The sequence below is a fragment of the Pteropus medius genome, unplaced genomic scaffold (assembly GCF_902729225.1).
Source record: "Pteropus medius unplaced genomic scaffold, Ma_sr-lr_union100, whole genome shotgun sequence".
NCBI classification, from domain to species: Eukaryota; Metazoa; Chordata; class Mammalia; order Chiroptera; family Pteropodidae; genus Pteropus; species Pteropus medius.
Window position 1 is genome coordinate 37,179,819 of NW_024349800.1, and position 26,324 is coordinate 37,206,142.

The window sequence follows — 26,324 nt, forward strand, 5'->3', positions numbered from 1 at the left end:
TTAGCTGTCCAGCTCATTAAAGCTTCCAAACGAGTGTCTGGAAACTTCTCAAGGGACTCGTGGAATATAGATGCCCTGACCCGAGGCCCTCCTCTGCACTCCCCCCTACCCTCCCACTCCCGGGGAAAGGATCCAATCTTCTGCCTCCTCGGCTCGCTCCGCTTGCGTCACGTCCTGGACTTTCTGCAGGAACAGAGCTGTGGTCTGCCTTCATCCTTCCCTCCAAACCTCCTTACGTTCCCACTCACAGCTCAAGCTAGGACTTGAGAGCGTGTCTGGAGGCTGAGGCTTCCGGGTCCTGCTACCTGATGCCTGCCATACCCACCCATATGCATTCAGTAGGTATGTGCCGGCGCAAAGTCACACATAGGCCACGCATGCAGACATCCACTGGCACAGACTCGCCCCGGTCACGCGTACATTCTAGATTCGCAAAGAGCAGACGTGAGAGACCTCGAGATGCAATGGAAGGATCTCTAAGAAACTTGGGTTTGACTTGGACTCCATTTCCTGGGTCTCTAAACCCTCCTTCGTCAAATAATAAGATCGCCAAGCTGCCTGGCAGCTCTGAAACCGAAGCCTCCTCCGCACGGAGGTGCTGCTGCAGCCTGGAGAGCCTTCCTTAATGTCCTAAAGGCTCAAACGGTAGATTCCTGCGCTGGGCTGTCTGGATCCCCGCAGGACGCGGGGAAACGGTTGGCAGGAGGCTGCGCGCACGGAAGTTGCTTCTTAGCCTGTCGCGTTCTGACGAAGACTCTCCAGGCTCGCGGAGAGGCGCTCTGTTCTGAGTTCCCTGCTCTGTCTCGGGGACCCGTCACGCGGAAAAAGCTGCCATTCACTTAGTGTGCTGGTCATCTCGGGTCACTCCAAGCAACTCCTTCAGGACCCATCAGGCCTCTGGCCTGAGGCTCAAGCTTTCAGCATCCTCCTTCGCCTTAGCCCCCATCAGAGAGGATGTGACTGCGCAGTGAAACTAAAGCAGAAAGTGATGGGCATGGGAGGGAGCCCTGGCACATCAGACTTTTATCCTGGGTAGGGTATGGGTTTCTGAATAAGGTGTACCAGTCTAATTGGCTCCCGCGACCCACCCACGCACCCCTCTAAAGAGCAAGACATGAGCCTTATGAGAGGCTGAGGGCATGATGCTTCTGGAGGAACCCGGGTTAGAGGGTGAGATCTGGGACCAAGTCACGGATCCATGAAAAGGGAACAAACACAGAAATCAGGTCGTCTTGGAGCCCATAGGTCTCCAAATGGTCATCAAATCCTTCCTCATTCCTCCTCGGGAATCTATTTAACCCGCTCTGTCACCTTAGCTCCGCCCTCCTCACTTCTTGTCTGAGCATTGGAATAGCCTTCCTGTCCATGGCCTCACTCCCTCCGAATAAAGTCCTGAAGCAGAGCTCCGGGTATGACGACTTAAGCTCTCTGGAAAGCCTTATTTGGCTCCCTAGTGCCCATGAGATCAAGGCCACACAACTTGCCTGACCTCACAGCTGACCCTCATTACTCCTTTTCTCAGACTCAATCACCAGCTTCTTTATTTACCCAGGCACCAGCTTCTTTATTTACCCAGGCACCAGCCACACTGCACTGCTCCGCACTGCAACCCGAACCTCTTCAGTGCCTTCGTTCCTGCTGTTCCTGCCTGGAATCTCCTCCGCGCAATCCATTTCATCTTTCCCGTCCAAGCCATCCCTTCAGAGAAGCTTTTCCTGTTCCCATCCTCAAAGCTGTAATTCATCTCAAATTGCCACGCCCCCAAAACACGCTGTATGCAACTCCACCCGGTTTGTTTGTTTTTCAGTAATGACCTCGGCTGTCCACTGGGCTCTGAGGAACTTGAGGGCAAGGCTTCACTGTGCTTGTCCCTCTCCCTCGGTTCTGAGTTTGGACTAAGTTGGATGCATTCATACCCACAAACACACATTGCTCTGGACACTCTCCCCTCCCCATCAGGCACATCTGCAGGTAGATGTGTCAGAGGGCACCGAGGTAAATATTTCTCTTGCATCTCAGGGGAATCTGCACAAGTCTCACAGCAGACTTAACAAAGTGCACGTGTATACACACACTTCACACTCTGATGCTCGTCCCGGAGTCCCATGCCACTAGGAAGCGCCGGTGGTGCAAGTGGAGCCCAGTCCAGTCTGAAATCCCGGCTCATCCTCTGGGCATCAAAAGAATGACAGCGCGAGTAGCATCTTGCCCGCGCTTCTCTTACATCCGGTCCCCGTAGGATGCGCGTTTTGGTTGGGGCTACAGCCCTGCAGGAGCATTAGAGACAGTGGCCCAGTGGGGCAGAGTCTGGGGCTGGCTGCTCCCCACCCTTCCCCACTCCCTTCTCTCGCATTTGCCTTACCGTACGCTCCCAAAGAAGGGTCTTGGGAAATTATTTAACTCGGCTACCCCGAGCGCAGGAGCGAGGAACACTGGAGAGGGCACCGGATGCACCGCTGTGGCAGGGTTAAGATTGAGGCTGGCTGAGTGACAGCAGCCAAGCCATGGCCCTCTCTGAGCTTCAATTCCCGCTTCCGGTGGCTGCGCCGCTTCCAGCTCAGAGACGTCAGGAAAAGGCAGTGGTAGCCAGAGCCTGGATTCCCTGAGCCCACATGTGTGTGTACCTATGTCTTTCCATGTGTCCTTCCTCCCAGTCTGGCCTGGCGGGCGGCGCCCGTGCGTCCCGGGCGAGGTGGGGCAGACAGGCAGGAGGTGGTGGCGTCCGTTGGGGTTGCAGAGCCAGCGGCGCGCACGCCCGTAATTAGCAGTGCGCTCAGTCATTAAGGGGCCCTGCTAAGAATTTCTGTTTAATAATGATCGCAAATTAGATATGATGGTAAATAGTCATCTCGAAATCCAACAAACTGAAGCCATTGCGGGCCTGGAAAGGCTCCAGGCCGCCCCCCAGGCACAGGCACAGGCCCGGCAGTTGGCTGGGGCGGCCCAGCACCGCGGGGACTCGCACGGGGAAAGTCAGCACCGCAGGAGGAGCAGAGCGTCAGGCCCGGAGTGGCGGGGGTTCGGCCACAGCGCCTCCCAGCGGCCTGAAAGAAGAAAGACGGAGTCGGAGCCTGGGAAGCTGGGACAAAGGCCCAACGTGAGGGAGCGTCGCGGAAGCCGGGAGGCCGAGCGGGGATGGAGCAGGGCGCACACCCACAGAGCCAGGTGGGCATCGTCCCAGACTCCCACCTAGGAGACACACAGCAGTGCTCCATCTCACCTCTGGGCCTTGCCTAGGGCCCTCAGACCTTCTATTTAGGTTCCTGGACCACACACACTCTCCTGCCTTCACCTCCAAGGGCCTGAGAACTCATTCCTGGCCTCAAGTCCCACCTTTTCGAAGGGGAAGAGAACGGCCTGTGCTTTTCTGGACTGTGGCATTGCAGCCCCACAGCCATCTCCATCCTCTCCATGAGCCCACAATGAGCAGCCTAAGGAGATATCTATATGTGTATGTGACTTTCCGTATGATTTCTTGTCTTGCCAGCACATTCTGTAAAGTCCTCAGTGTCTGAAGGGTTAGACTCCTACAAGCTAAGGCCCATTCTTTTTCAGAAAAGAGTATGTGAATAAATCGGTGAGAGTCATGGACTTCTTTGTAAAGAATAGGGAGACATTGCTAGGAGTGGAGATGTGCTTCTGTTCTGTGCAGGAGGGGTGGTGAGCCAATGGGTACTGGGAGAGGCAGTGTGTGTGTGTGTGTGTAGGGGTGGCTGTGAAGGAAGTCATCTGTGGAGAGGGTGTCTGAGAGGGGGCAGTGTGAGGGGAGAGGCTGCTCCTGAGTGGAGAGGAGTGGCCTGTGATGTGGAGGACAGTGTTTTCCCCACTGGGCTTCTCCTGAGCAAAAGAAGCTGCCTGAACTCCCAAGCCCACAAGGGAGCAGGCACTTTGGGGCCCCAGGCTGCCTTGCTCACTTCCCAGGTCACAAAGCTCCCCTAGACACTTTCTTGGAGACTGAAGAGTTTCTGTGCTTACAGTGGCACCATCTCTCCAACCAGACTTGGCCCTCCTCCAGCCTGGGCTGGGAAGTAGCTGCTCCCCATATTTTCTCTATTTACCAGTTCCTGTCACTCCCACTTTTTGTCTCAATCTCCCTCTCCTTTCTCTTTCCTCTTTTTGCTTTTCTCCCCTCCCTATAATTTATCTCCCTCTTCTTTATTGTCCCTTCCCTTCTTGTTCTGCGAAACGAATGCCCTGGGCATTTGGGGTGGATTATAAAATGGAGATCCCTCTTACCTGACCACTTCCAAGACAGGGCATGTTTCTCTGACGACGTTTTTCTAGGTTACTGTCAATTTTCTTTGGGGCCCTTGCCTGGTGGTGTGTGTGTGTGTGTGTGTGTGTGTGTGTGTGTGTGTGTGTTGAGTGAGGTAGGAGGGTTGGGCAAATGGGTGCCTAAAGTCAGGCTATGTGGTTTGAGGGCTGAAGTGCCTCTGGGTAACATTTCTAGTATGTCTTTAGGTCGGCTTACATATAGGATGTGTGTCTGAAGGTTTCCTCTGCATATCCTCTGTGCATTTGTCCTGGTAGGTGTGTAGTGGCTGTCTTCTCTGACTGCATTTACTGCTCATCTGCTCCCTTTCTTGTATGTGAACTTTTGGTGAGACGCAGCCCACTGTACTGTATATAACAGGCTGTCCATTAAATGTTTATTGGTGCTAATGCTGTTTTATGCAGATGTATTACTTTTGCACTGTAGACAGCTCTGGATAGCTCTGTGGGAGGGTGCAGCTGTGAGATTGGGCATGTTTGTGTGTGCATCTCTGGGTTTGGAGTATGTGCACCCTGGAGAGTGTGCCTGCAGGGGAGAAGGAGGTTGGAGGGTTCTTGTGTTTGTGTCTAAGGACCGATGTAGAATCTGTAGAAAGGAAATCAGAAAAGCAGGCCCTATGTTGTGTAAGGAGGAGGTTTATGAGTATTAGGAAACTGCTCTGGGGACAGGTGGACAATAAGAGAAAAGGCTATACTGGATTTATGATGAAATAGCTTAGAGGTGAGGTGTGTGCACAAGGTGAGTTGGGGTGTGTTTGTGTAGATAATTGAGTGTGTGTGTATGTGTGTGTGCGGTGTAGCCTCTGTCGCCTGGCTGTGCCTGCCTGCTCCTGCGGAGCCCCGCCCAACACAGCGGAGTTCAATCAGCCACTGCATGAATACACTCGAATGGAAAGTTGTGCTCAGCTGACCGGAGAAATTAGAGCCCAGCTAGCACTGCTCCCCTCCTTCCTGGCTCCCTCCTGCCATCCCTCAGGCCAGACGCCCACCCGGGCCCTAGCACTGGGTCAGAGGAGGTGCGACTCAGCTGAGGCTAAAGAACAGTAGATATAGAGGGAAGATGAGTGGGCCTGAGCGCGAGCACTTGAGGCTTGTGTTCCCACGGGCTGGACATCTTAGCCCCAGCGCTTGCGGGTTGGGGGGGTGGGATAGGGGAAAACCCGGAAAGTCCCCTGAGGCGGGGGCTGGTGCTCCAGGTGACAGCCACACAAAGACCTAGATGGCGACAGAGAAGGCCACAGAGGCAGAGAAAGACAGGGAGAGCAAGAAGAGACTGGGATGTCCAATGCTGGGGAGGCCAAGCGCTCCCAGGCCTGCGACTAGGCTGCGAGCTCCCGTGACTCCAGCAATGGGCCAGGTCTCTTTTCCGAAGAAGCTGAGTGAGCCACTCTACCCCCGCCCCCCACCCCAGCCTGCATAGGCCTGGGCCTGGCCCTCCCACACCTCACTGGAGCCCTGCCCACGTCCAAAGTTCAGTCATCAATGGCCGGTACCACCACCTCCAGCCCAGTCTCAGCTGGGCCTGGCCAGGCTCCTGTGCCTCCAGTCCCCTCAGCACTCCCACCCGTGCCGTGGCAGCTTCCAGGTCATTTCATTTTTACCAGCTATAGGTTTCGCCAGGGATAATCAGCTGTGCGGGCACTGGGCAGTGGATTCTGTAGGTTTGAGGAGGGCAAGAAGAGGGGCCAGGTTAGGGCTGAGGGGTGTAGCTTGGTGGGGAGGAGTGAGGAGTAAGAGGTGAGCAGGAGGGAAGGGGTAGATTGACCTATTTTCCCTCAGGCAGGAGGCTTCTAGGGGTCAGTGACTTTGATACAGATTTTTCCAGTTTCCCACCCCATGCAAATCCTGGATTGCTATTGTTTTTCTCTGAGGGAGGCGGAAATGTAGAGAATATCCCCAAATTCGCTGTTATTCTTCAAGTCCCTTACACACTAGCGTAGGTGGTCCAGGTACACAGAGGCCTGTGCACAGAAGGGAGGCTCTGAGACAGAATGCACTGGCTGAGACTCCACGCAGGAGCACATTGGCACAGGGCAGTGTATGTCAACACTCTGGCACAGCGGCAGGAGAGGAGCTGGCCTGCAGACTGCCACAGGCGGGACAGAGGGGACAGAGAGTTAACGTTTAGGCCTGACTGACGAGGCCCACTCAAGAGCACACATCACGGCACACATGCCTCAACTCCAGGCACAATCTGAAACATTCCCAGGCTGCAGGGGTTATGCACAGTGGTTGCGTTGGCTTTTCCACCACAGGGCTTCAGCCAGGCCTTTACCTTAAGTGCTGCCCCACCACCCCTGGGATGCTGGGATGCTGTCCGCCCTGGCCATGGCTTTGAGGAACCCATACAGAACAGGCAGGCAGTTAATAAAAGGAGAAATCTGGCCTGAAAGGTGGCTCTTTGCCCTCATTTCGATGTTTAAAGGAGCAGGGGCCAGATACAACGTAATATCTACAGTGTATTAGGGTAAAGGGTAAACTGGGGAAGCCACAGAGCCCCGCTCCTGTCTGCGCTCCTGTCAAGGAATACCCATGGTGACTCCCACCCCCCATTACTTAAAGGGAGAGAAAGGTCAGTTAGGACTGGGCAGCCTGGCGGTCATATCTGTGGGGCCCACACATGTCCACACCAGAATCAAGACCCACAAGACACCTGTCTACTGCACAGAAAGGCCTCGAATGCACAGCATCCTGTAGGTAGGTATACTGCAGCCACTTCTTGCAGAACTAGATACATATAGACTGCCCAAGCCACACACGAATACTGATACTATAGGCTGTATACATGAAAACACATTCTGGGCACATACTGATGCATTGTACACACATTTATATCAGATGTCACACACACATCATTTTATATGCAGACCTTGATTGCACGGTGGAAGTCCGGCACTCAGAATTGCACACATTACACCACTCACAACCAGCACTCATGCCTCTCCTGTGGGGAATCTGTAGGTAAGGTCAGAAAGTGCAGAGTAGAGTATTGGTATATGTACAAATCTGGGTAGAAACATAGGAGAGAGAGATTGTGATAGATGATAGAGAGACAGACAGATGGCAGGTGGGTGACACCCGTCAGGGCTTAGGCCTCCAAAGCTGAAAGCTGCTGTGGAGTCTGACAGCCTCCTTTTTGCCATGGAGAAGGAAGAATGGTCACTGGATGCCCAAAACTTGCTTTCTCTGTTGGTATGTTGAAAGAAGGAAGGATTTTAACTCCACAGGTTTATCTCCTGTCCCCAGACACAAAGGCATCTGCTCCACAGTGTCACCAGTAAAGCCCTTCCAGGAGTCACTCTCCAGCAATGTGATGTCTCTCCTTCCACTCATAAATTCCGATTAGGCCATTGGGGAGGATCAATCCAGACACTCGACACCATGGGAGGCGGCTACTTCTTTGGGTTTCTAGGCCTAAGTTCTGGGTGAAGTATGTGACAAGCCATTTAAAAAGAAAAAATAAAATGAGGGTAGGGGACATATTCTCTCATCTAGGACATCATTCTGTGCACCAAAACAGGCTCAAGCTGGGTTGAACCTAGGCAGTCCCTTCCCCAAATTCCTACCACCTGGGTTAATATTGCCTGAAATGTGGCATCATGAGGAACGTTTTTCGGGTCAGTAAACACAGGCAGAGATTCTGACACTGCGTTCCAGGCCTTAGAACTTGGAAGCTCTCGCCGTTGTCTGGAGGTCCTGGTTCTAAGTAAAGGTGCACGCGAGAACCTTCCGCTTCACGCAAGCACAGCGCGCAAGGCCCCACTAGCGCGCCCAGGGCACCTTTGGGCCTGGCCGCCTCCCTGCCCAGCGCAGCCTGTGTAAAGCCCATGTGCTGCTATGGGGACAAAAGGAAATCGGAAGTCAAAATTAGTTTGGAAACGAGGGGCGCGAAATTCCAGGCACGTTTCTCCCTAATCCTCCTTACTTTCCAAATTAGACTTTCAAGTGAAGGCAAGTTTTCTGAAATTACCTCTTTGGCTCCTCCTCGGGCGGGCGCAAGCTGGCCTGGCCCGGCCCAGAGTGTCGGGAGGCTCCACCAGCCACGCCATCACAGGAAACTATGGGGGCTCTGCGCAGGGAGGGAAGGCCTGGGGCGGGAATCTGGTAGCAAAAGGAGATGATTTTTTTTTGTTTTTGTTTTTAAGTGTAAATCGACTCTGAAATATCTTAGGGACTCGAGGGACTCTAGTAAATCCCAAAAGACAGAAGAAATTTCAAGGATACAGATCGAGATCCATAAAACAAGTCATCCAGTCACACAGACGCACACTCGCACACTCGGTCTGTAAGGGTGTTCATTCTGATTCTAGGCCCCACCCTCCTCAAACTACTCCTACCTTGCTCTCCCTACCCTCCCACTTGCTACAGTTGCCTCCTCACCCCCCCCCCCCCAAAGGAAATAGACAAAACCTGTCAGTTCCACTCTGGTGGATGTTTGATTTGGCCACTTGTGTGTTTCCCAAAAAAAAGGCAACGGCACCGAAAGACATCCAAATACTCCCCCCGATGACCCATAAGGGCCACGACAGGCTACGATTTCTGGAGATCGTGGCCTGGCAGTTCCTGCTGAAGAAACTGGCTGTAGTCCCCTCCCTCTGTGCCCTCTCTGCCTTTTCACTCAGGATTTGGCTTTGGTTCTTTTCTGAAGAGCCCATTCCCATTCCCCATCTCCCTCCTCCAGGAAAAAAGCTCAGACCTAGCCTGAAAATTCTGCTCCAGCTCTGGCTGCGTCGCTGGAGTGGAAGGAAGATTGGGCCGACGCATCCCGGAGCTTCAGCACAGGGGCGGACAAAAACACCAGTCTCGGGGAGTGATAAGAAAATGGAGAATACTGTATTTGCTTTAGAAAGTTTTTACATATAGATAAACACGCAGTTAAGATAACAGTAAAAGCGCCCTATGGGGAGTGAGAGATATCTCCAAAGCAGCTAAGAAATACTTGAAATAGCTTTTGCATAAGAATACTACAGTCTCACTCTCCACTTTCGCTAGCGACGGGGGTCCCTCTTCCCAGCCCAGCCTGCCACGCACGCCTTGACTGCCCAGTGGACGCCAGGAACACCAAATGGGAGGGGATCCCAAAAAAGGAAAGAGACAGGTGAGCGGGGAGGGAAGAGAGAAAGAAAGAAAGGGAGAGGAGAAAAAGCAATATCATATACAGGCAATTTCTACACATATATTACAAACTGGGAAAATGACCGATCATTAAGATATACATAATTCATATAAAATTTTGAAATAAAAATAAAAATCTGTTACAGTCATAACTATTCTTTTTCCACATTTATAACCAGTACCCACACAGGCAGTGACAGAGTGGAGAGAAGAAGGTGCTTACGAAGAAAATGATTGTCTGCTGAACAAAAAACAGAAGATTGCATTTTGTTTGACCAATACTTGGACTTAAAAACAGAGAAAGAAAGAGCAAGCGAGAGAGAAAGAGCGAGAGAGAGAAAGAGAGAGGAAAAAAGAGAGAGAGCAACAAAAGGCGAGAAACATTTGCTATTTCCCTCTCCAGGAGTTCTTTTTCATAGAATTCAAAACAGGATGGCGTTTTTATTTTTTTTCCTCTTTTTGTCTGTTTTGCTTTTGTTGTCTTGTCATCGTGGTGGTGGTCGGTTTTTGTATAGTCGACTCTTTTAAAATCGTTTTAAACTAGAGAGAATATTTTCCCAGATACAAATAAATCGTCATGCAGGTGGGGTGCCGGGTCCGTGGGAACCGAAAGGAGAAGCCGTGCTTGTCCTAGAAAGTATACAATTGTCACCTCTTTTATGTTTTCTGCCCGAAACATCAGCCTTTGTGACTGTCTGTTGGCGTCCCGGTCCTTTGGGGTGGCCGCAGTGGTAGGTGGTGGTTAGGGGTTGTTGATGGTTTGCGTTAAATTTATTTTTCTTGGTTTTTATATATTTTTGGCTGGGGTGGGAGCGTGTGTGTATTTGTGTGTGTATGGAGATTGTGTATCCTGATTTCGGTTTGTTCTGAGGATGGAGAGAGGGAGGAAAAGGGAGAAGAGGAGGAGAAGGGAGGGAGTGAGGGGAGGGAGGGGGAGGGGGAGGGGAGGGGCGGCCTTGGAGGTGACATCCATACATCACATTCCGAGTCGCTGGAGGTTACCGAGAGGATGGAGGTGCCGGTGTCTGCGCGCTCCGTCAGGCTGGACACACTGGTGGTGGGGCTGGCCGCCGTGGACGGTGACTCTGCCGAGCCGTGCGTGGGGCAGCCGGGCTCGGCCAGCGAGCGCATTCCGCTTGGGCCGATGGCCTGGTGCTGGAGCCTGCGGGAGACAGAGAGCGGCGCCTGCCCTGACACAGCGGCCGCGCCACCGGGCTCCGCCAAGCTGCCTCCGCGGGCCCGCGCCTGCCGGGCCTGCCCACCGCCGGTGCTCTCATTCTGCCCCTTTCGCCACCGATCCCCCCCGCCCCGCGCCCGCTCAGCTCTCTGTGCTCATCTTTTCCTCCAAGCATCTGGCTGCTCCTTGAGCACCCCAGAGCCTCCCCAGCGCGGGTCTTGGCTCTCGTCTGCCCTCCTTGGGGCTCCCTCGAGCTTCTCAAGTCTTCCCAGATCCCGGCCGGCCTCGGAGAAGTAGAACCCGAGGCCGGCCACCGGGGGAGTGTGGGGTCACGCAGGGAAAGACGACGAGTCCTGAAGGAGCAGAAGTCGGGGAGGAGGCAGCCAGGCTGTTTCTTCCGCCCAGCCCCTGGTACACTTCAGACTGAGCCGGCTAGCCCCAAAGCGGTCAGGTTGTGGTAGAGCTTCTAGCCCCCAGCTCCCCCCAATACATTCCCGGTGCTGCGGGCCGCTCACCCGCCGCCTCTCCGGGTAGGATCGGCTGGCTTTGCTCTCGGGATCCCTGCGCAGAGCGCAGGAGCCGGGGAAGGGAAAACGCAGAAGCTGGGGCAGAAAAGTGGGGAAAGACGAGGTAGAGAGAAAGGGGGAAAGGAGAAGGCAGGGAGACCGCGCAGAGCAGTCTCCGGCCCTCTCTTTCTCGGGCCAAGCAGGAGCTGCCTGAACCTAGTGTCCCTGAGTTCTCTCCACAAGGAGGCCTTCCCCTGGCTCTGGGCTCTCCCCACGTCCAGCGAAAAGTTGCCTCTAAAGGCAGGTGAGAGCACTGAAGGCTCAGGCCTGGGCCCCCTAAACCGGAACACACTCACTCACTCCAGGAACTCACATCCAGCCCCCAGTCAGGCAGCTGTCAGCAGCGGGGGCCCTGCTTCCAGCTGTACACCAGGCTCAGTGCCTATCCGGGCTGGGTAGGGATATAGGCTTCTTTTCAGGGCTTTCGCCCAACTTCCTCTCTTCCCTCTTCATCCCTGCTCCTTTCTCCTTTCCCTATCTTACCCTCTTGTTATTTTTCTCCCTACTTTCCCCAGGCCCAGCTCTGCTGACGGGTCTAGCCCAGGACAACTTTGTGACTCTGTGGTCAGCTTGCCGGCAGCAAGGCTGCTCCTGCCCATTTCCCAATTTAGGGGACCAAAAGGATGTTCCTTGCCTAGGGCAGGAGGGCTAACACACACACACACACACACACACACACACACACACACACACACACCCACATCCCCTCCCTACTCCTGGTCAGACAACATGGCAATGCTTTGGGAAGGAGGCCCATTGCATGGTGGCTATTAGCCTTTTCCCTTTGTGGTGGGGACCTAGGTTCAGTTTCCTCTCTGCCTTTCGTGGATTCTTCCCCCAGTTTGTGCAATGCATGGAAATAAGAAGCAGATGGCAAGGAGCATTTTCTTTCCTTCCTTCCCTGTCAGTAAGCTCCTGAGGACCACTGAGCCGGGGACCCAGCTAAAGAGGCAGGCTGGGGTGCATCGCAGGGCTAAGGCTCCCAGGGGCGGGGACCAAGGGCTGTGGACACTTAGGACCTCACACATACACTCTCCACACTGACAAAAGCCTCTCTGAGGCAAAGAAATCAGTAAACCCAGAGCCCGCTCCTCTTCCGCACGCCTGGGCAAGCAAAAACTTTCTCCAACTGGCCAGGGGGTTGTGACTTCTCGCGCGCTCGGCAGCCGCTAGTACTCGGCCCCGCCCGCCTCCATTTCAAACCCTCTCCCCGTCCCAGGTCCTGGAGACCGTAGCCAGGCCGCGGGCCCCACCACTGACCTGTTCTTGGCCGCCGCGGCGCGGTCGCGTTGCCTCCGGTTCTTAAACCAGTTGCCTACTTGTGTGGGAGTGAGGCCGGTGGCCTGAGCCAGTTCGCGTTTCTTGCTGGGGTTGGGGTAGGGGTCCTGCAGGTACCACTCCCGCAGCAGGCTCCGAGTCCGCTCCTTGAAGCAATGCGTCTTCTGCTCGCCGTCCCAGATGGTGCGCGGCAGCGGGAACTTCTTGCGCACGCGGTACTTGTCCACGGGGCCGAGCGGGCGGCCGCGCAGCTTCTCGGCCTCCTGGTAGTGCGCCTCGAGCCACATGGCCTGCAGCTTGCCGTGAGACTCCTTGGTGAACTTGTGGTTCTCCAGGATGTGATAGAGGTCGCGGAAGTTGCCCGTGTGGAAGGCGACCACGGCTCTCGCGCGCAGGATCGACTCGTGCTTGTTGATGGCCTCGCACGCCCCGGGGGCCACCGGCAGCGACCAGAGGAAGCGGCCCAGCCGCTCGATGTCGCCCGTCTCCTCCAGCGTCTCGCAGACGCTGGCCACCTGCTCCGGCGAGAAGTTGAGGGTGGGCAGCTGGAACATGGACAACTCTTCCGGGGGGGCCCTGGAGCCGCCGCCGCTGCCGCCGCCGCCTGCTCCGCCAGCACCGCCGCCTCCCGCACAGTTCCCGCTGCCGCCGCCCGCGCCGCCGCCGCCTCCCGCACCGGTCCCGCCGCCGCTACTCGCCAGAAGTAGGGAGCGGTGGTGAGAATCGGCGAAGTTTGGCAACAAGAAGTGGGAGGAATAGAGGTCTAGGGGGGAGCGGAATACCATGGACTGACCTGAGAGGAAAGGAGAAAATTCAGGGAGAGGAAGAGAGAGGGGAGGAAGAGGAGGAGAGGGCTGAGGACCAGGGGAGGAGAGGGAGAGGAGAGGGGAGGAGGAGAAGGAAAGGAGGGGGGAGCAGGAGGAGGAGGGGGAGGAGGAAGGGCGTAAGGGACACCCACACCCTACACACATCCACACACACACACACCCGCGCAGCCACATAGAGAGGGAGGAAGGAGAGCGGCCCGGTGCGCGCGCGCAGAGAGCGAACCCGAGACAGAGGGAGAGGGAGAGCTAGAGCAGAGCGAGAGCCAACCACCGCCGAGTCAAGATTCAGCGATTCCACAGCAATCGCCCTAATGACAACAGCCTCATAATATCTCCCCTAAATCCACAGTGAGTGCAGCATTGAAACATTTTGTTTCGCTTTTCTATTGGTCTGCTACGTGTCGTTGTGGCGTTGCCACGGCAACCGCTGCCAATCACTGTCAGCCCTGCCAATCAATACCGAGAACGTAAGGACGATTTTACCACTTAGCTTGAGTGGGGGGGGGGGGAGGAGGGGGAGAGGAGAAGAGAGAGAAGGGGGAGAGAAAGAGAATTTTTTAAAATCTTTGCAACTCTTAATCTCGGCACTCCCCCCACCTCTCTCTATCTCTCTCCTTTCCTCGCTGTCTGAATTCCCCTTTTCCCTCTTCCTCAAAGAAGTTGATCCAGAAATTCAAAAAGCCATGGGTATGGAGTTGTTGAATGGGATGAGCAATTAAAGGGGGGATTTTGTTGGGAGGTGAGGGGCTACCCATGCTGCATGAAGGCCAAGGGCCAGCCTGCAAAGACAGGCGGAGGGCCGGCCCAGAGGGCACGGTTTGCACATGGTGTGCACGTCGGGCAGCCTCTTTCTGCCTATATGAGCACTAATAGTGGCGAGGAAGAAAAGAGAGATGAGATCATGGGGCCCACCGCCAGCCGACCCCAGTCTAGCAAGCTGCTGCACCCAGAGATCTTGGATTTTAGGGGGTATCTGGTGCCTGAGACCAAGCCACTTTGGCCTCCCCCTTCAGCCACCATCCGCCACATTTACCACCAACTTCCTCTGCATTGGATCCAGCTTCTCTCTATCTGTCCCCAGTCAATAAGCCTTGATTTCTCATATTGCCCTGCATTTTAAAACAGCAGTAGAAATAACAGGACACTTCTTTCCATCTTAAAAAGCAACCTGCCTCTTTGTCCTCAGACTTCAGCTGCTTCCCCTAAGAGCTATGGAGGAGGTTTCAAAGCTGCCAAGTCCATGAGCCCTCTGAACCCCCTCCCCAATACTTGATAACCCACCCAAGAGGCACTGGGCCTGCCTACACACCCCAGAAGGGCACTCAAATGTTGGAGGCTGCCCCCAAAGAACTGGATAGGCCTGAAAATTACTTGTTTGCTCATACCATAAAGAAAAAATAAGAAAACTGTCAAATTTCTCGAAGAAAAGTAACATCACAAGCCCAAAACAGACCTCCAAAGACCCACAGAATGGAGAGGACCCTCCCTCCCTCTGGCCACTGCAGCCCCCAGGCCCAGCATGAGTATTTATTCTAAGGTATGTCGCTTTTAAGAAGATGTAATCAGCATCTTGAGCCGGGCCTGCCTTTGTGAGGCTTCTGTAACTATGGAAGTGTGATTTACGCAGATTTGTCGGGGTCAGAGACGTCTTTCCCCTGAGCACTGTGTATATTTAGACAGGACTCGGTTTGGTGTTAAAAAGTGTATATTTTGAATGAGTTCACACACAGTAGCCAACAATGCCCACATTGTCGGCCCGTGTACAACGTGTATTGAAACGCAGCGTCCAGACTTCAACTAATCTGCCCTCAATAAAGCTGAAATAATTATCCTAAGCTGCCTTTCCAGAAGAAAAATCATTGAGGAATTCAAAACTTTTTTTTTTTTTTTAAAGATCTTTTCTACATTCCGATGCAGATCTGAGGGCGAGGCGCCGCGTCCACACCACTTTGGAGATCTCAATGAGAGAGGAGAGAAAGAATGAGAGAGAATTTAAATGGGAAACCTAACGTGACTGGGGCTGCGAGTGTCTGAGACCCTAACCCCCGAGCTCGGGCCCTTCTTAGGCCTTGACTCCAGCAGCGCCAGGCCTCCTGGGCAGACAAGCTCAAGCTGCGTAGGAGGCTCCATAGCTGCAGGGAAGCTTTGGGCAGGGCGAGGGGACAGATAACCCGCCTACTCAGCCCAAGGTAGCCGAGGGTCGCTGGTCTTAAACCCGCTGACTGAGGCAGGAAAATATTCGCCCAAAGGAAAGACCCGCGAAGCCCCACTTGGGGTGATCTCTCCCATCCATATATCAAAATCTCGGTAGGTCATTTTCGGCTCGGCAGAGAAGCTCTGACAGTCGTTCACTTCGGGCCCAGAAAGAACCCTAAGGTTGGGACACAAAAACAGACACTTCATCTTTTCTTCCCGATCCCTTTCTCTCGTAGGGGAAGGATTATAAACTGAGGAGTGGGAGGGGGAAGGGGCAGGAGGAGGAAGCAGGGAAGGAAGGAATGAAAAAGGGGAGGGGAGTGGGTATTGTGCCGCGTGTGGGGGGAGAATTCCTACGGGTGGGTTTCTGAATATTGTGTTCAACTTTTTGAAAGCAGCTCGTGACCCCGAAACTGCATCCCCTGGAGCCGAGGACCCGGGCGCCAGGCGGGCGGGTGATCCCAGCCAGTCCCCTCCCCGTCCCCGCAACCCCCGCCTCCGGGTGGGGGCGACAGGGCCTCTCCCCGCCGCTGCGCTGCCCGCCCCGGATGGAGGCTGGGCAGGTGCCGCGGGCTCTGCCGAAAGCGCTGAAATCGAAAATCATCGCCATTGAGGCAAGGAGGGCTGAGACTCAGCTCGGCAATACCCCCTGTCCCAACCTCGGCCGGGGCGCCAGCCGACCCGCTGCACCCCGTCTGCTCGGGTGGTGGCCGAGGCTAGGGAGTGCAACGCCGGATGGAGGACGGCGGCAAGGCGCGCAGCTTTGTGAGCCGGGACAGGGCCTGGCGCGGCGAGGCGGGCGGGCAGCTGAGGCTGTCAGCCTCCCCGCAGAGCCCAGCTCCGCGCCGCCCACTGAACGCATCGAGCCCACCTCGCGGTCCCGCTGCCGCCAGCGCCGCTCCGCTCTGGTCCAAAGCACTACGCCCGCCGTCCGGACCCCGTGAGTTGAAAGTCCTGAGAGCTGTGGAGGGAGGCGGGGCGGCCGGTCCTCCGCGCGGATGGCTGGACTGGCTCCCGGCAGAGCTGGGAGCGCAGGCTCGGCAGGGTCTTGGTCTAGGAGTGCTGACCCGTGTGCGGAGGCGGGGCGAGGGTGGGGGCGAGTGCGAAGCACCGGGGCATCATCCTCTCCTAAATTCCTAGGCGCTGGACGTTGGGGAGGGTTTAGAAGCATAAGGATCTCGGTGTCCCGGGCCCAGGCCACTTTCTCCGTTGCTCTGCAGACCCAAGGGGTTGGCCAGCGTGAGGGCCGGGAGATGAACCTGGGGGGCGTCTGGGCCCTGAATCTCTCAGAGACGGAAGGAAGATTAGAATAAATAGGTCAACCCAAGGGGCTTCTAGGTCTCCCCTGCCCTCTGGCTGCTCTGATTCCGAGATCTGGGACTTGGCGCCTATGCGGGCCGAGGTCACAAAATTGCCACCATCATCTCTGCTCAATTCTGGCCCAGGCGACTTGAAGGACAGTGTACAGATGGTGCTAGGAGAAAGGGCTTTGGGGCTGGAGAGTGTCTTTCTCCACCAGGACCTACTGGGCATTTATTTACAAATGTCAGTCCCAACGCCAGCATTCACAACTCCACCAGGAGAAGTGCTTGAGAGACCCTCTACTCCTTATTTAGAGTTATCAGGAAAGCCAAAAAGTATCCGTGAGCCTCCGAGAGAGGAGCACCCGAGGGTTGGTGCAGCTGCACCTACTCGGCCTGCTCGACTCCCCAAGGCCGATTTGTCCTGAGGGGAAACACCTCTTCCCGCCCTCAGGAAGACCGGAGGCGGGGGCAGAACCAGTGGCCAGCGGTCTGGGGCCTCCCCGCCAGCTGCAAACTGAGGCGCTTGGCGCTGGCGGCCGAGGAGGGCGCAGACGAGCGCAGCACGCAGTCGGGGAGGCCGCGAAGCCCTTGAAGGACCCCGATTACTTTCCTTTGAATGAAAAACAACAACAACAACAACAACTGCTCCCTCCCCGCGCCCCCGCCCCCGCCTTAGCCTCCGGGGACCCGAGCTCCAAGCAATTGTCGCCCGACACAGTAAACACAGCTCAGTTGCCTCAACTTTCTCCCTACATAAAAGTTCCCGGCGTGCGGGGAAATTTGAATATTTGATCAGCCCCTTTGAGTGACCCTCATTAGCCCGGCGTCCTGCTAAGGCACCGCCACTGCAAGAAAGCTGCTGGGCCCGGCATTTGTATGCCTTGTTAGCGCCGCTTAATGAAGCCGCCCCGACGGCTCAAAAGCGGCCTCCGGGGCTGGCGGCGCGCACCTCTCGGCACCCCGCTCTGCCTAATGAGCCCCACCGCCCGCTGTAGGCGCCTCCGTCCCCCCCCCACATCCTCAAACAAGAGGAGTTTAGCTCTGTCTTGGGCAACCCACACTCCCCACTGCCAGGCCCAGGACAGTGGGCACAAACCCTGTCCAGCCCCAAGAGAGAGGTGGGATACGAGGAGGATGGGATCCATACAGGTTGGGGGTTGGATTTTCCGAACTGGGATTGTAGTCCACTGGGAGTGCACTGCCAACTTCTCCCAAGAGGACCAATTTCAAATCAATTAGTCATCTCGGTTCCTTAAAGATACATCTGGACTAATATTGGGATGGCCCAGGGGAGGGTCGGCTTTCCAACGTCCTTCCTCACCAAGTTCCTTTGGTCTCCACTGCCCGGGAGGCTAACTACTTCTTTGCAGGTATCCCCATATAATAGTCAGAGCTGGTGTGTTAGGGCTTGGATTTGAGAAAGGATGGGCACGTTCAGTCTCTCAAATCATCATTGTCCTCACCAACCACAGACCCAAACACAGTCAAATGTTATGACAGCTGGCACTAGGGAAGGCAAGGTACCACAGCCTACCCTGCCTACCCCGCCATGAAAGCCATGCCCTCTCTGATCTCTCTTTAATCATGCTTCCAGTCTTCAGGAAGCCTGAAGAAAACGCTACAGAACCAACTGGCTGCTAAAGAGACTAGGATTAAAACGGGCTTGAGGGAGAGGAAGAGAGGACTCTTTCTGGAAGGAAGGGGGGCCAAAGCCGCCATCTATTTCCCCTTTAATCAGTGGGGGCAGATGACATGGTTGGCCAGCAAATATAAGGACCTCTGAAAGAGTAGGCTTCCTTTCCTCTCTGGACAATTATCGCTCAAGCTCCCTCTTTGCTCACCCAGTTCTTGGGCTTTTAAGAGTTACTTTTGGGGGGATTAATATACTGGGCTTGGGAAGCAGGCTGCTCTCAGAGTCACACTCTAGGCCTTCTGGAGGTAGGTGACACTCCCCCCACAATCTCTCATACACACAGCAGGCTGCCCAGGTCAGTAACCTCAGGACACCATTCCAGAGTAGCCACCTCTAGAAATGAGTGACACCTAACCAGCCCTCACCCTCTGCAAAAAGGCCTGGTAGGCCCCTGTAATAGCAGTGTCTTCTAAATTCATCTGGTCTGCTCCTCTTTTTCTTTCCCCCAGCTCAACTGGCATGCCTCACCCCATTTACCATTCCACAGACCCCCTAATTCAAGCCCAAACTGATGGTTTTTAGGGCCCATCTCTGTGCTGGGCCTTACTTCACATAAAGGGCAAAGGTAAAAGCGGACAAGAGAGGGGTGGAAGCTGCTGGAGAGAAAGAGGGCCTGAGGAGGAGGATAAAACTCAGCTCTGTGGCCCCAAGGCCAGGCCTACCAACTGCTCAGGGGAGGAGGCAAGGGGAGGGGGCTAGCAGTCCGGGCAGCAGGGGCCGGGGGCTGGATCCAGAGGAGAAGGGCGGGAGGCGGGGGTCGGGGGAGCGCGCAGGGCGGGGGGTGGGGGGTGCGGCTCTTTAAGAGCCACACGGCTGGCAGGAGAAGCGCGCGGCCTGGTGCTGGTAGCGCATTGACCCGAAGGGGATTTAGAGGGAAGGGAGCGGCCGGGCTCTGGGGGCTTTGTCCGGGGGCGACCAGAGAGGCCGAGGCACAAGAATAAGGAGCGACCGCGTCTTGAAAGGCCGCACGGAGGCGGCAGCACTGCTGCTCTTGACTTCTGAGCAGAGCTTAGAAAGCCTGCCCCGGCTTAAGCTGAACTGCCTGTTCTGGGCCCTGAGCGCCGAGTCTGCGAACTCCCAGCCCCCGGCCTCCGAGCCGAGGAGGCGTGAGTTTAGGGAGGCGTTGGAGTGTCTGGGGACCTGGCAAAGTTGCTTTTGGCTCTACAGTTGCCTGACCCTAATGCAGAGCTGCGAGCTCGATGGATCACGCTGGGCATGGCCAGAGAAAGAATTTTCTTTTTCCAACTTCGACTTTTAGTATTGTTTGTCCACCTCGCTCAGCTCCAGAACCGGCCGACCCCAAATGGAGTCTCAACAGGTGGCCGGGTAAGTCCATTTAAGAATTCTGGTTATATCGTCAGCCCCTCCCCGGCCCCCTTTTCTTTCCCCTCCCAGTTTTCCCCCTGGCCGTCCCGAATTCCCTGTGCTCCTCCTGCGCGCGAAGGCGGGAGGAGGAAGTTCGGGTGGCGGGGGGGAGGGTGCGGGTGAGCGGTGCCCTCTTCCTGGGTGTCCTCGGGCTCCTAGCTTCAGCGCAGGACGGCTGGCCCGCGGTCGCCGCGAATCTCCACCCAGTACCCCCGCGTTCCGATCCCCCTTAGCTCGGTTGTGGGCACTGGCATCCCAAGGTGTGTGGGGGGAGGGGGAGAGTCGCTGGCAGGGAGCGGGGGACCCTGCGGCCAGGCTGCCTTTCGTGGGGGTTTGTCACAGAAACCCGATATACACCCTCTTTTATAAGAGACCCGGGATCCAGCTCCCGGAGCCGGTATCAGCTGTACAATAGCCCGCAGAAGAGCGTCGCAGCAACCGGGGCTGGGGATAGGGCTGGGGAGGTGGAGGGGGCGAGAGGAGGAAGGAGGGATAAGCAGAGAAAGATAAAAGCAAGAAATCCCAGGCGTCCGAGTGAAAAGTCGGAAAACGTCCTCAGAGCGCGCAAGAAATAGGCGCGCTTGCTCGCGGGCGCTCTCTCTCTCTCTCTCTCTCTCTCTCTCTCTCTCTCTCTCACACACACACACACACACACACACTTATGAACTCACACCCACCCCACACAGGTAGCCCACGCACGTGGTCTTGGGCAGTGCGGGGTCGCAAGCCCCCGCGCCCAAACCGAGCGGGAGCGGAGCCGCCCTCCTGCTCCCTCTCGCCTCCCCCGGCTGCCTAGAGCCCTTCCGCCCGGCAACCGTTGCCCAGAGAATGAATAGGGGAGCTGGGAGGGCCCCCAGGGTTGGGGCACGGGGAGGATCTTACCTGCAGAAAGGTAAGGGAAGCCGGGAGCTGGAAGCAGCGGCAGATAAATATTCATTAGGAAGTGTAAGTGTCTCCTTTTAAACCGCGCGGCGCGCGCTCTCGCTATCTCTCTTTCCCTCCCTCCCTCTGTTTTCCTGTGAGGCTCTCTCCTCGTCTCACTCAGTCTCTTCCCCACCCCCCCTTTCCTGCGAAATGCCTAGTGGATTCTCGTCTAGCTAACCTGTTGGGAAGCCTGAGCCTCGGGCAGCGCCTCCACAGCTGTTTGCCTTCGCTCTTGGGGCGTGCATTCCCCATTCGCCTTCTCTACAGTCGCCCAGCCCCTCACCCCCACCCCCCTCAAATTACTACATCATTAGCTTTATTTTCCGGTGGGGGGTGGTAACGGCGCAGCCCGACGCACCTCCTCAAAGCCGGCCTAAAGCCGGCGCTATCCGAGGCTGACCCGACTCTGTCTCCACCCCTCATGCCCACCCAGCCCTGTTTCTTTTTCCTCCTTCTTTCCATCTCCACCTCCACCCTGTACCAACTCAACTCCACCATCCCTCCCTCCTCCGCCGCCGCCAATCCCGATACCCGGCGGGTCGGCCTTGAGATGCCAGGTCTGTGGGTACAAGGCTCAGAGGTTGGGGCTTCACCCTGCATTGAGTGTGAGATAGCTCTTCGAGTCCCCTTTTCCCACGTAGGTTTTCCAGCTTGACCCTGAGTGGACACCTGGGCAGCTTGGGCTTAGGATCAGAACACCGGGGCGCACATCAAGGGCCTCACTCCACTGAGGGCCTTGGCCCTTGTCGGGTCCTGGGAGGCTGCATGGAGGGTGGGGGAGAGGTGGCCTCACATAGTGCGAATGCACAGGAGAGACAGACCCACCCCCCAACGGACTGACAATGGCCTTTTACGAACAAACTGACCTGAAGTTAGCTGCAAGTCCGCATCTTTCTCTCTCACGCTTGGAGAAAACACTTCTACAGGATTCCAGGAACTCGCAAGTCTCCGCACGATCCTTCCGAGAACCTTTTCCAGCCTCACGCGAGCACGTGCACACCCCACCCGCACCCTCGCGCGCTGGAGGTTGGTGCTCCTGCGGGTCCCGGAGGCTACAGGGCAGCTAGGCGGCTTCCGGCGAACAGATACACCGTGGCCCTTTTTGGATGATCTTGGCCAACATTCTTGGTATTCCTCCTTCCCGCTCCAGGTCCCTAGGCCACTCCAAGGGCTCTAAGGGATGGTGTGGCCCCAGGGTGCTTGAGGGTGGCCCGGACGCGCGCTCCAGCAGCCAGATGAGCTCAACACGCCGAGGTGGGGCGGGAGGAGGGGCCGAGGGGGCGGGCCCAGGTTAGTTCCCAGTTACAAATTCCGCTGCTCTGGGGAATCCGAGGAGGAGAGTTTCGCCCTCAAACACGCTTATCACTTGCCCGGAGGCGCCATGACCTCCTTAGTAAGGTCCTGCACCTTTCCCAGGCTTCCAGGGGCGCACGCTGCTCGGAGTGGTGGGGTGCGGTCGCGAGCCTGGAGGAGACTTCGCGACTTCCCTCTCCCCCATTTGGGCTTGTTCTGCCAGGCCGAAATCCACTAGGAGAGGTCCCAGAGGAAGATCCGACCCTTCCGGAAGGGAGCGAGGCGTAGGATCTTCTCAGGGTCTCTCTCCTTCCTGAAGGTTAAGAAGTTGGGCAGACGAAGGTGTAAGAGAGGCCTAGAGATCCTTGGGGTCCGGAAACCTTGTTAACTTCGCACTGAGATTGCACTTACACATCTCTTCCTCCGAATGCAGACCCAGGAGGTCACACGAGTCCGAGCTCAGGCTTAAGTTGTCACCTGACTAAACACGGAACGTACATGCAATTGTACAGAAACACACACGGGAGAATTAGAACACTGAAAGCAGAATTTAAGGGGAAAAAAAGAAGTGTCCGGACAGAATTATTCGAATGCAAAGGTGCACACCCACTCGTCCAGATGCAGACAAAAGCCGCGGTGCCTGTGCGGAATGACCCCAGCCACACCCGCAGATGTACAGAGAGCCACACACAGGGAGAGCGGGCGGAGCGAGGATGCAGGCTGCCAGGCCAGGGTTTCCTGCTAGAGGCACGTTGGATGCTGAGGGGGAAACTTTATTGAGCCGACTGGCTGAAAGATTTCAAGTCAAGTCCTGGAGACTAGAAAGAACACCTCATTCACCCCAAAGCCGGTCCTTTCACCTTCCTCTTAGCTGGGCTGGAGACGCCCAGAAAAGGGCAATCCAGGAAAGATTTATTTGACGGGGATTATTTGTTATTATTAGGAGATTGCGTTCTGAGGGAGATGGGGTGGTGAGCGTACATGTCCCTCACTCCATGTTGTGAGATTCCTAAATCCTCATGGGAGGGTTCAGCTCTAATTAAGGGTGAGAGAAGCGGGAGCGCCCTTATTTTGCCCCTTTCACTCCTCTTATCCTAAATTTAGTCTTCAAAAAGAACTTTAGCTCAGCTCCACACCACCCTGCCCTCGCTTCCATCTCAATCCCCTATATAGCAAATAATCTGCAAAAGAACATTCCAAAGCAAACTAAATTATTTGGTTTATTAAGCTAATTTTCTTTGTGAGATATTGGAAGTTCTCGCCCCCTATTCTCAGATCTCAGGCAGAGCTCACTGTCCCTGCCAAACTGGAGAGTTGCAAGAGGGATGGATTCTCAGAGTGGCTCTCCTTCAAAGGCCTAAGAAGTGCATAGGCTTGTTGGTAGTTTCAGCTCTGCTTGACTGCCTTGTCCCAGTGAACCTTTCCATATAGTAGCCATCATGGTTTTCCTGTGGAAGAAGCAGGAACACTGGAACAATGGTGTCCTTCCTTCCACTCTCTCTCTCTGAAAGCAGAGGGTAAGTTTGGGAAGAATCTTTTAGAAAAAGAAAAGAAAGAAAGAAAAGAAAGAAAAGAAAAGAAAAGAAAAGAAAAGAAAAGAAAAGAAAAGAAAAGAAAAGAAAGAAAGAAAGAAAGAAAAGAAAGAAAGAAAGAAAGAAAGAAAGAAAGAAAGAAAGAAAGAAAGAAAGAAAGAAAGGAAAAGAAAAGAAAAGAAAAGAAAAGAAAAGAAAAGAAAAGAAAAAGAGAAAAAAGAAAGGGAAAAGAAAGAAAGAAGGAAAGAAAAGAGAACTTTCTGGGCCAGCAAGTCGGATGACCACCCTCCAAAGGGCAGAGGAAGGTCTGTCTTGTGAAGAAGAGACAAACCATTTGGAAAGCACAGCAGGAGGATATGTTTAAGCATACGTAGTTGCCCTAAAAATGGAGAAGGAGTGGGGTATGAGTAGAGAAGAATTTCTTCCCTTTGTGGGGCAAACACTATGTCCCCTCCCCCAGAGATACACTTAATTCCTGGAAATTTTAGCAAGAGTTTGTTCTTGTAACTGTTTTGAACAATAAAGAGTGAAAATCAATTTAGAGTCGATTAATCTTTCTTGGTGGAGCAGTTTCTTCCAAGACTTTTTCTTTCCTTGGGTTTGTTTTTCCTTATTCCTTAATAAGAGTCCACCTGCTGACACATGAGGAGACTACAACAGAAAGAGAGAGATGAATAAAAAGACCATCACTCCAAAGTATAACTTCTACTCCCTGGAGCTGAGATTTAGGACACAAAGAGGTAAACTCTTTTACCTTAAGGGAGTTTCTCCCCTCTTTGGGTAGTTTATTTAGAGCCTTTTTAATAATAATTAACAATCGGCATTTAAGAGTTGGAGACATTTGCTGTTATGATACTTACCAATTCCACGAGATTCTTCAAACTCTGCTTGTCTGATTTATAACACTGCGTGTACATAGCTAAGCCGAGTGCAACATTTATCACTCAAGCAGAAAAGTAACTCCTTTTATCATAGTCCCAAATGCCCCTTGTAGAATTACTGGAGCAAATTTTATTTATTTTATTTTTTCAATTACAGTTGATATACATTATATTAATTTCAGGTGTACAACATAGTGATTAAACATTTATATAACTTATGAAGTGATCACCCTGATAATGGAACGAATTTTTTTTTTCTGTGTTTCCTAAATGCCCTTGTCATCTCTGCCTGAGCCACACAGCTCAGGGCAAAACCGGGGAGGTTTGTGACCTTTTGAGTGGGGCCCACTGTGTTGTTAGTTTTTTTTTGTTGTGAGGCATTCTTAGTGATTCTGTGAGTGTTTCTCTCTCTCTCTCTCTCTCTCTCTCTCTGCCCCAAATGAGCCAAGTAGAGTTGCTCGAGTCTTCCTGAGCAGAAACCCGCCATCTAGATAAAGGCTAACCATTTCCGCTGCACAGGGCAAAGGGCTGACAATGTTGTCCAGTCCAGGACTGCGGCGGGAAAGGAGGGGGATGTTGCGGGTGGGGAAGGGAACAACGATCACCAACAATAAAATAAAATAACCAGATACACCTTATACCTCTTTTAATCCCTTCCATTAACAGTGTCAATGCGCTGGAGAGGCCGTGTCATCTCCAAAGGTGTCTTCGCCCCTTTGGAGGGCCCAGACTTCCAGCCACAGTCCAACAGTGGGCCCGCGCGCCGGAGAGGAGGTGCTCCGACGGCAAAAATCCCATACATTTTTAACTACAGTGATTACTAAATTAATAGCAGGCACTAAGACAGATGTCAAAACGTCTTGAAAATGTTTATCTGTGAATAATTGAGAAGGTGGTGGGACGCATTATCTGATTGTGTAATGAAATATGTATGAGGAACAGCTGTTTGCAACAGTCCCCTCCCGCCGCCTCCTCAGCCGGGGCCCTTGCATTCCAAGCAGGAGTCGCGGCAAAGTTGGTCGCCCACTTTCGTCTACTTGGGAGCCCACTCCGCCCTTCTGGGGCCGCTGGCAGAGCTGTGGCTTCAGCGCGCCCTGGCATCACCCGGTTTCCTGACCAACGACATCAGCATGGAGTCGCCCCTCGGCCTCGCTCTTTTGGCTTTGCTGATGGTGTGAGGTTTAACTACCAGGCGAGCTGTCTGTCCTTCGCGCCTTCAGGGCGGGCCTCGGGCTCGGCCTGCGAGGCACAAGGAGAACCCGGGCTCGGGTGGCGGAGGCCCGGAGCCCTGGCGTGCGCCCGCCGAGCGCCGAGGCCTGCTCGGAGGCGAGGGTCCGGGGCTCCACGGCTCAGCGTGACGGACCCGGGGTCACCGCGAGGCGATGGGGCTCCCGAAAGGGCTTTGTTCGCCGCTCTGGCCACACTGCGCACTTCCTTCCACCCTTCGGCTGGCTCCCACCCCAAGCCTCCGCTCCGACCCTGTTTATTTTTCCTGCCCCGCGCCCTCCACCCGGACACGCAGGCAGCCCTTGGGGTGGTGTCAGCGGCGCAAGTCCCTGGTCCCAGGCAGGCCCGGGAGCTATATCCCCGCCGGAAGCAGAGTGAGGGGAGAAGGAACTTTGGGGGTCTCTCTGGGGTTGGGGGCAGGGGTCAGCCGACCGGGGAGGTGGCCCAACAGAGTGTACGACCTCGGCAGGCGGCGAAGGCTCAAGTCTTGAGCTCTAAAGGGCGGGGGCGGCCTGCACCGCCGCCCAGCGCACTGCACGCGGGCCCCGGCCCCAGCCCCGGCCCCGGCCCCGGCCCCGGCCCCAGCCCAGGAGGAGAGTGGCAGCAGTGTGGGGCTAGACGAGGACGCTTTCAGGAGCCCTATCGGACCTGGACCTTAGCGGTGTCAGCAACCC

At 55.0% G+C, this 26,324-nt stretch overlaps 2 protein-coding genes across 4 annotated transcripts; one reads left to right on the forward strand and one right to left on the reverse strand.

Moving 5' to 3' along the window:
* Positions 1-9,802: 9,802 nt before the first annotated feature.
* On the reverse strand, positions 9,803-13,409 carry SIX3 (SIX homeobox 3). Of its 2 annotated transcripts, none has more exons than XM_039887267.1 (3): positions 12,391-13,409; positions 10,390-10,549; positions 9,803-10,017 (listed from the first exon to the last, which is right to left on the reverse strand). In XM_039887267.1, exons 1-3 carry the CDS (start codon positions 13,407-13,409, stop codon positions 9,928-9,930), a joined length of 1,269 nt encoding a protein of 422 aa, XP_039743201.1. In that variant the 3' UTR covers positions 9,803-9,927. The 2 variants fall into 2 exon arrangements, with proteins under 2 accessions (XP_039743201.1, XP_039743200.1); XM_039887266.1 differs by having other exon boundaries at positions 10,363-10,549.
* A 45-nt stretch (positions 13,410-13,454) lies between these two features.
* Positions 13,455-25,279, forward strand: LOC120621696 (uncharacterized). 2 transcript variants are annotated; one of them, XR_005658248.1, is made up of 4 exons: positions 13,455-13,583; positions 15,130-16,371; positions 19,596-19,754; positions 25,090-25,279. XR_005658248.1 is itself a non-coding variant. In XM_039887269.1 (4 exons), the coding sequence occupies exons 2-4, from the start codon at positions 15,980-15,982 to the stop codon at positions 25,245-25,247; spliced, it is 618 nt and encodes a 205-aa protein (XP_039743203.1). In that variant the 5' UTR covers positions 13,455-13,583; positions 15,130-15,979; the 3' UTR covers positions 25,248-25,279. The 2 variants fall into 2 exon arrangements, 1 of the variants encoding a protein (XP_039743203.1); XM_039887269.1 differs by having other exon boundaries at positions 19,687-19,754.
* The last annotated feature ends 1,045 nt before the right edge of the window (positions 25,280-26,324 follow it).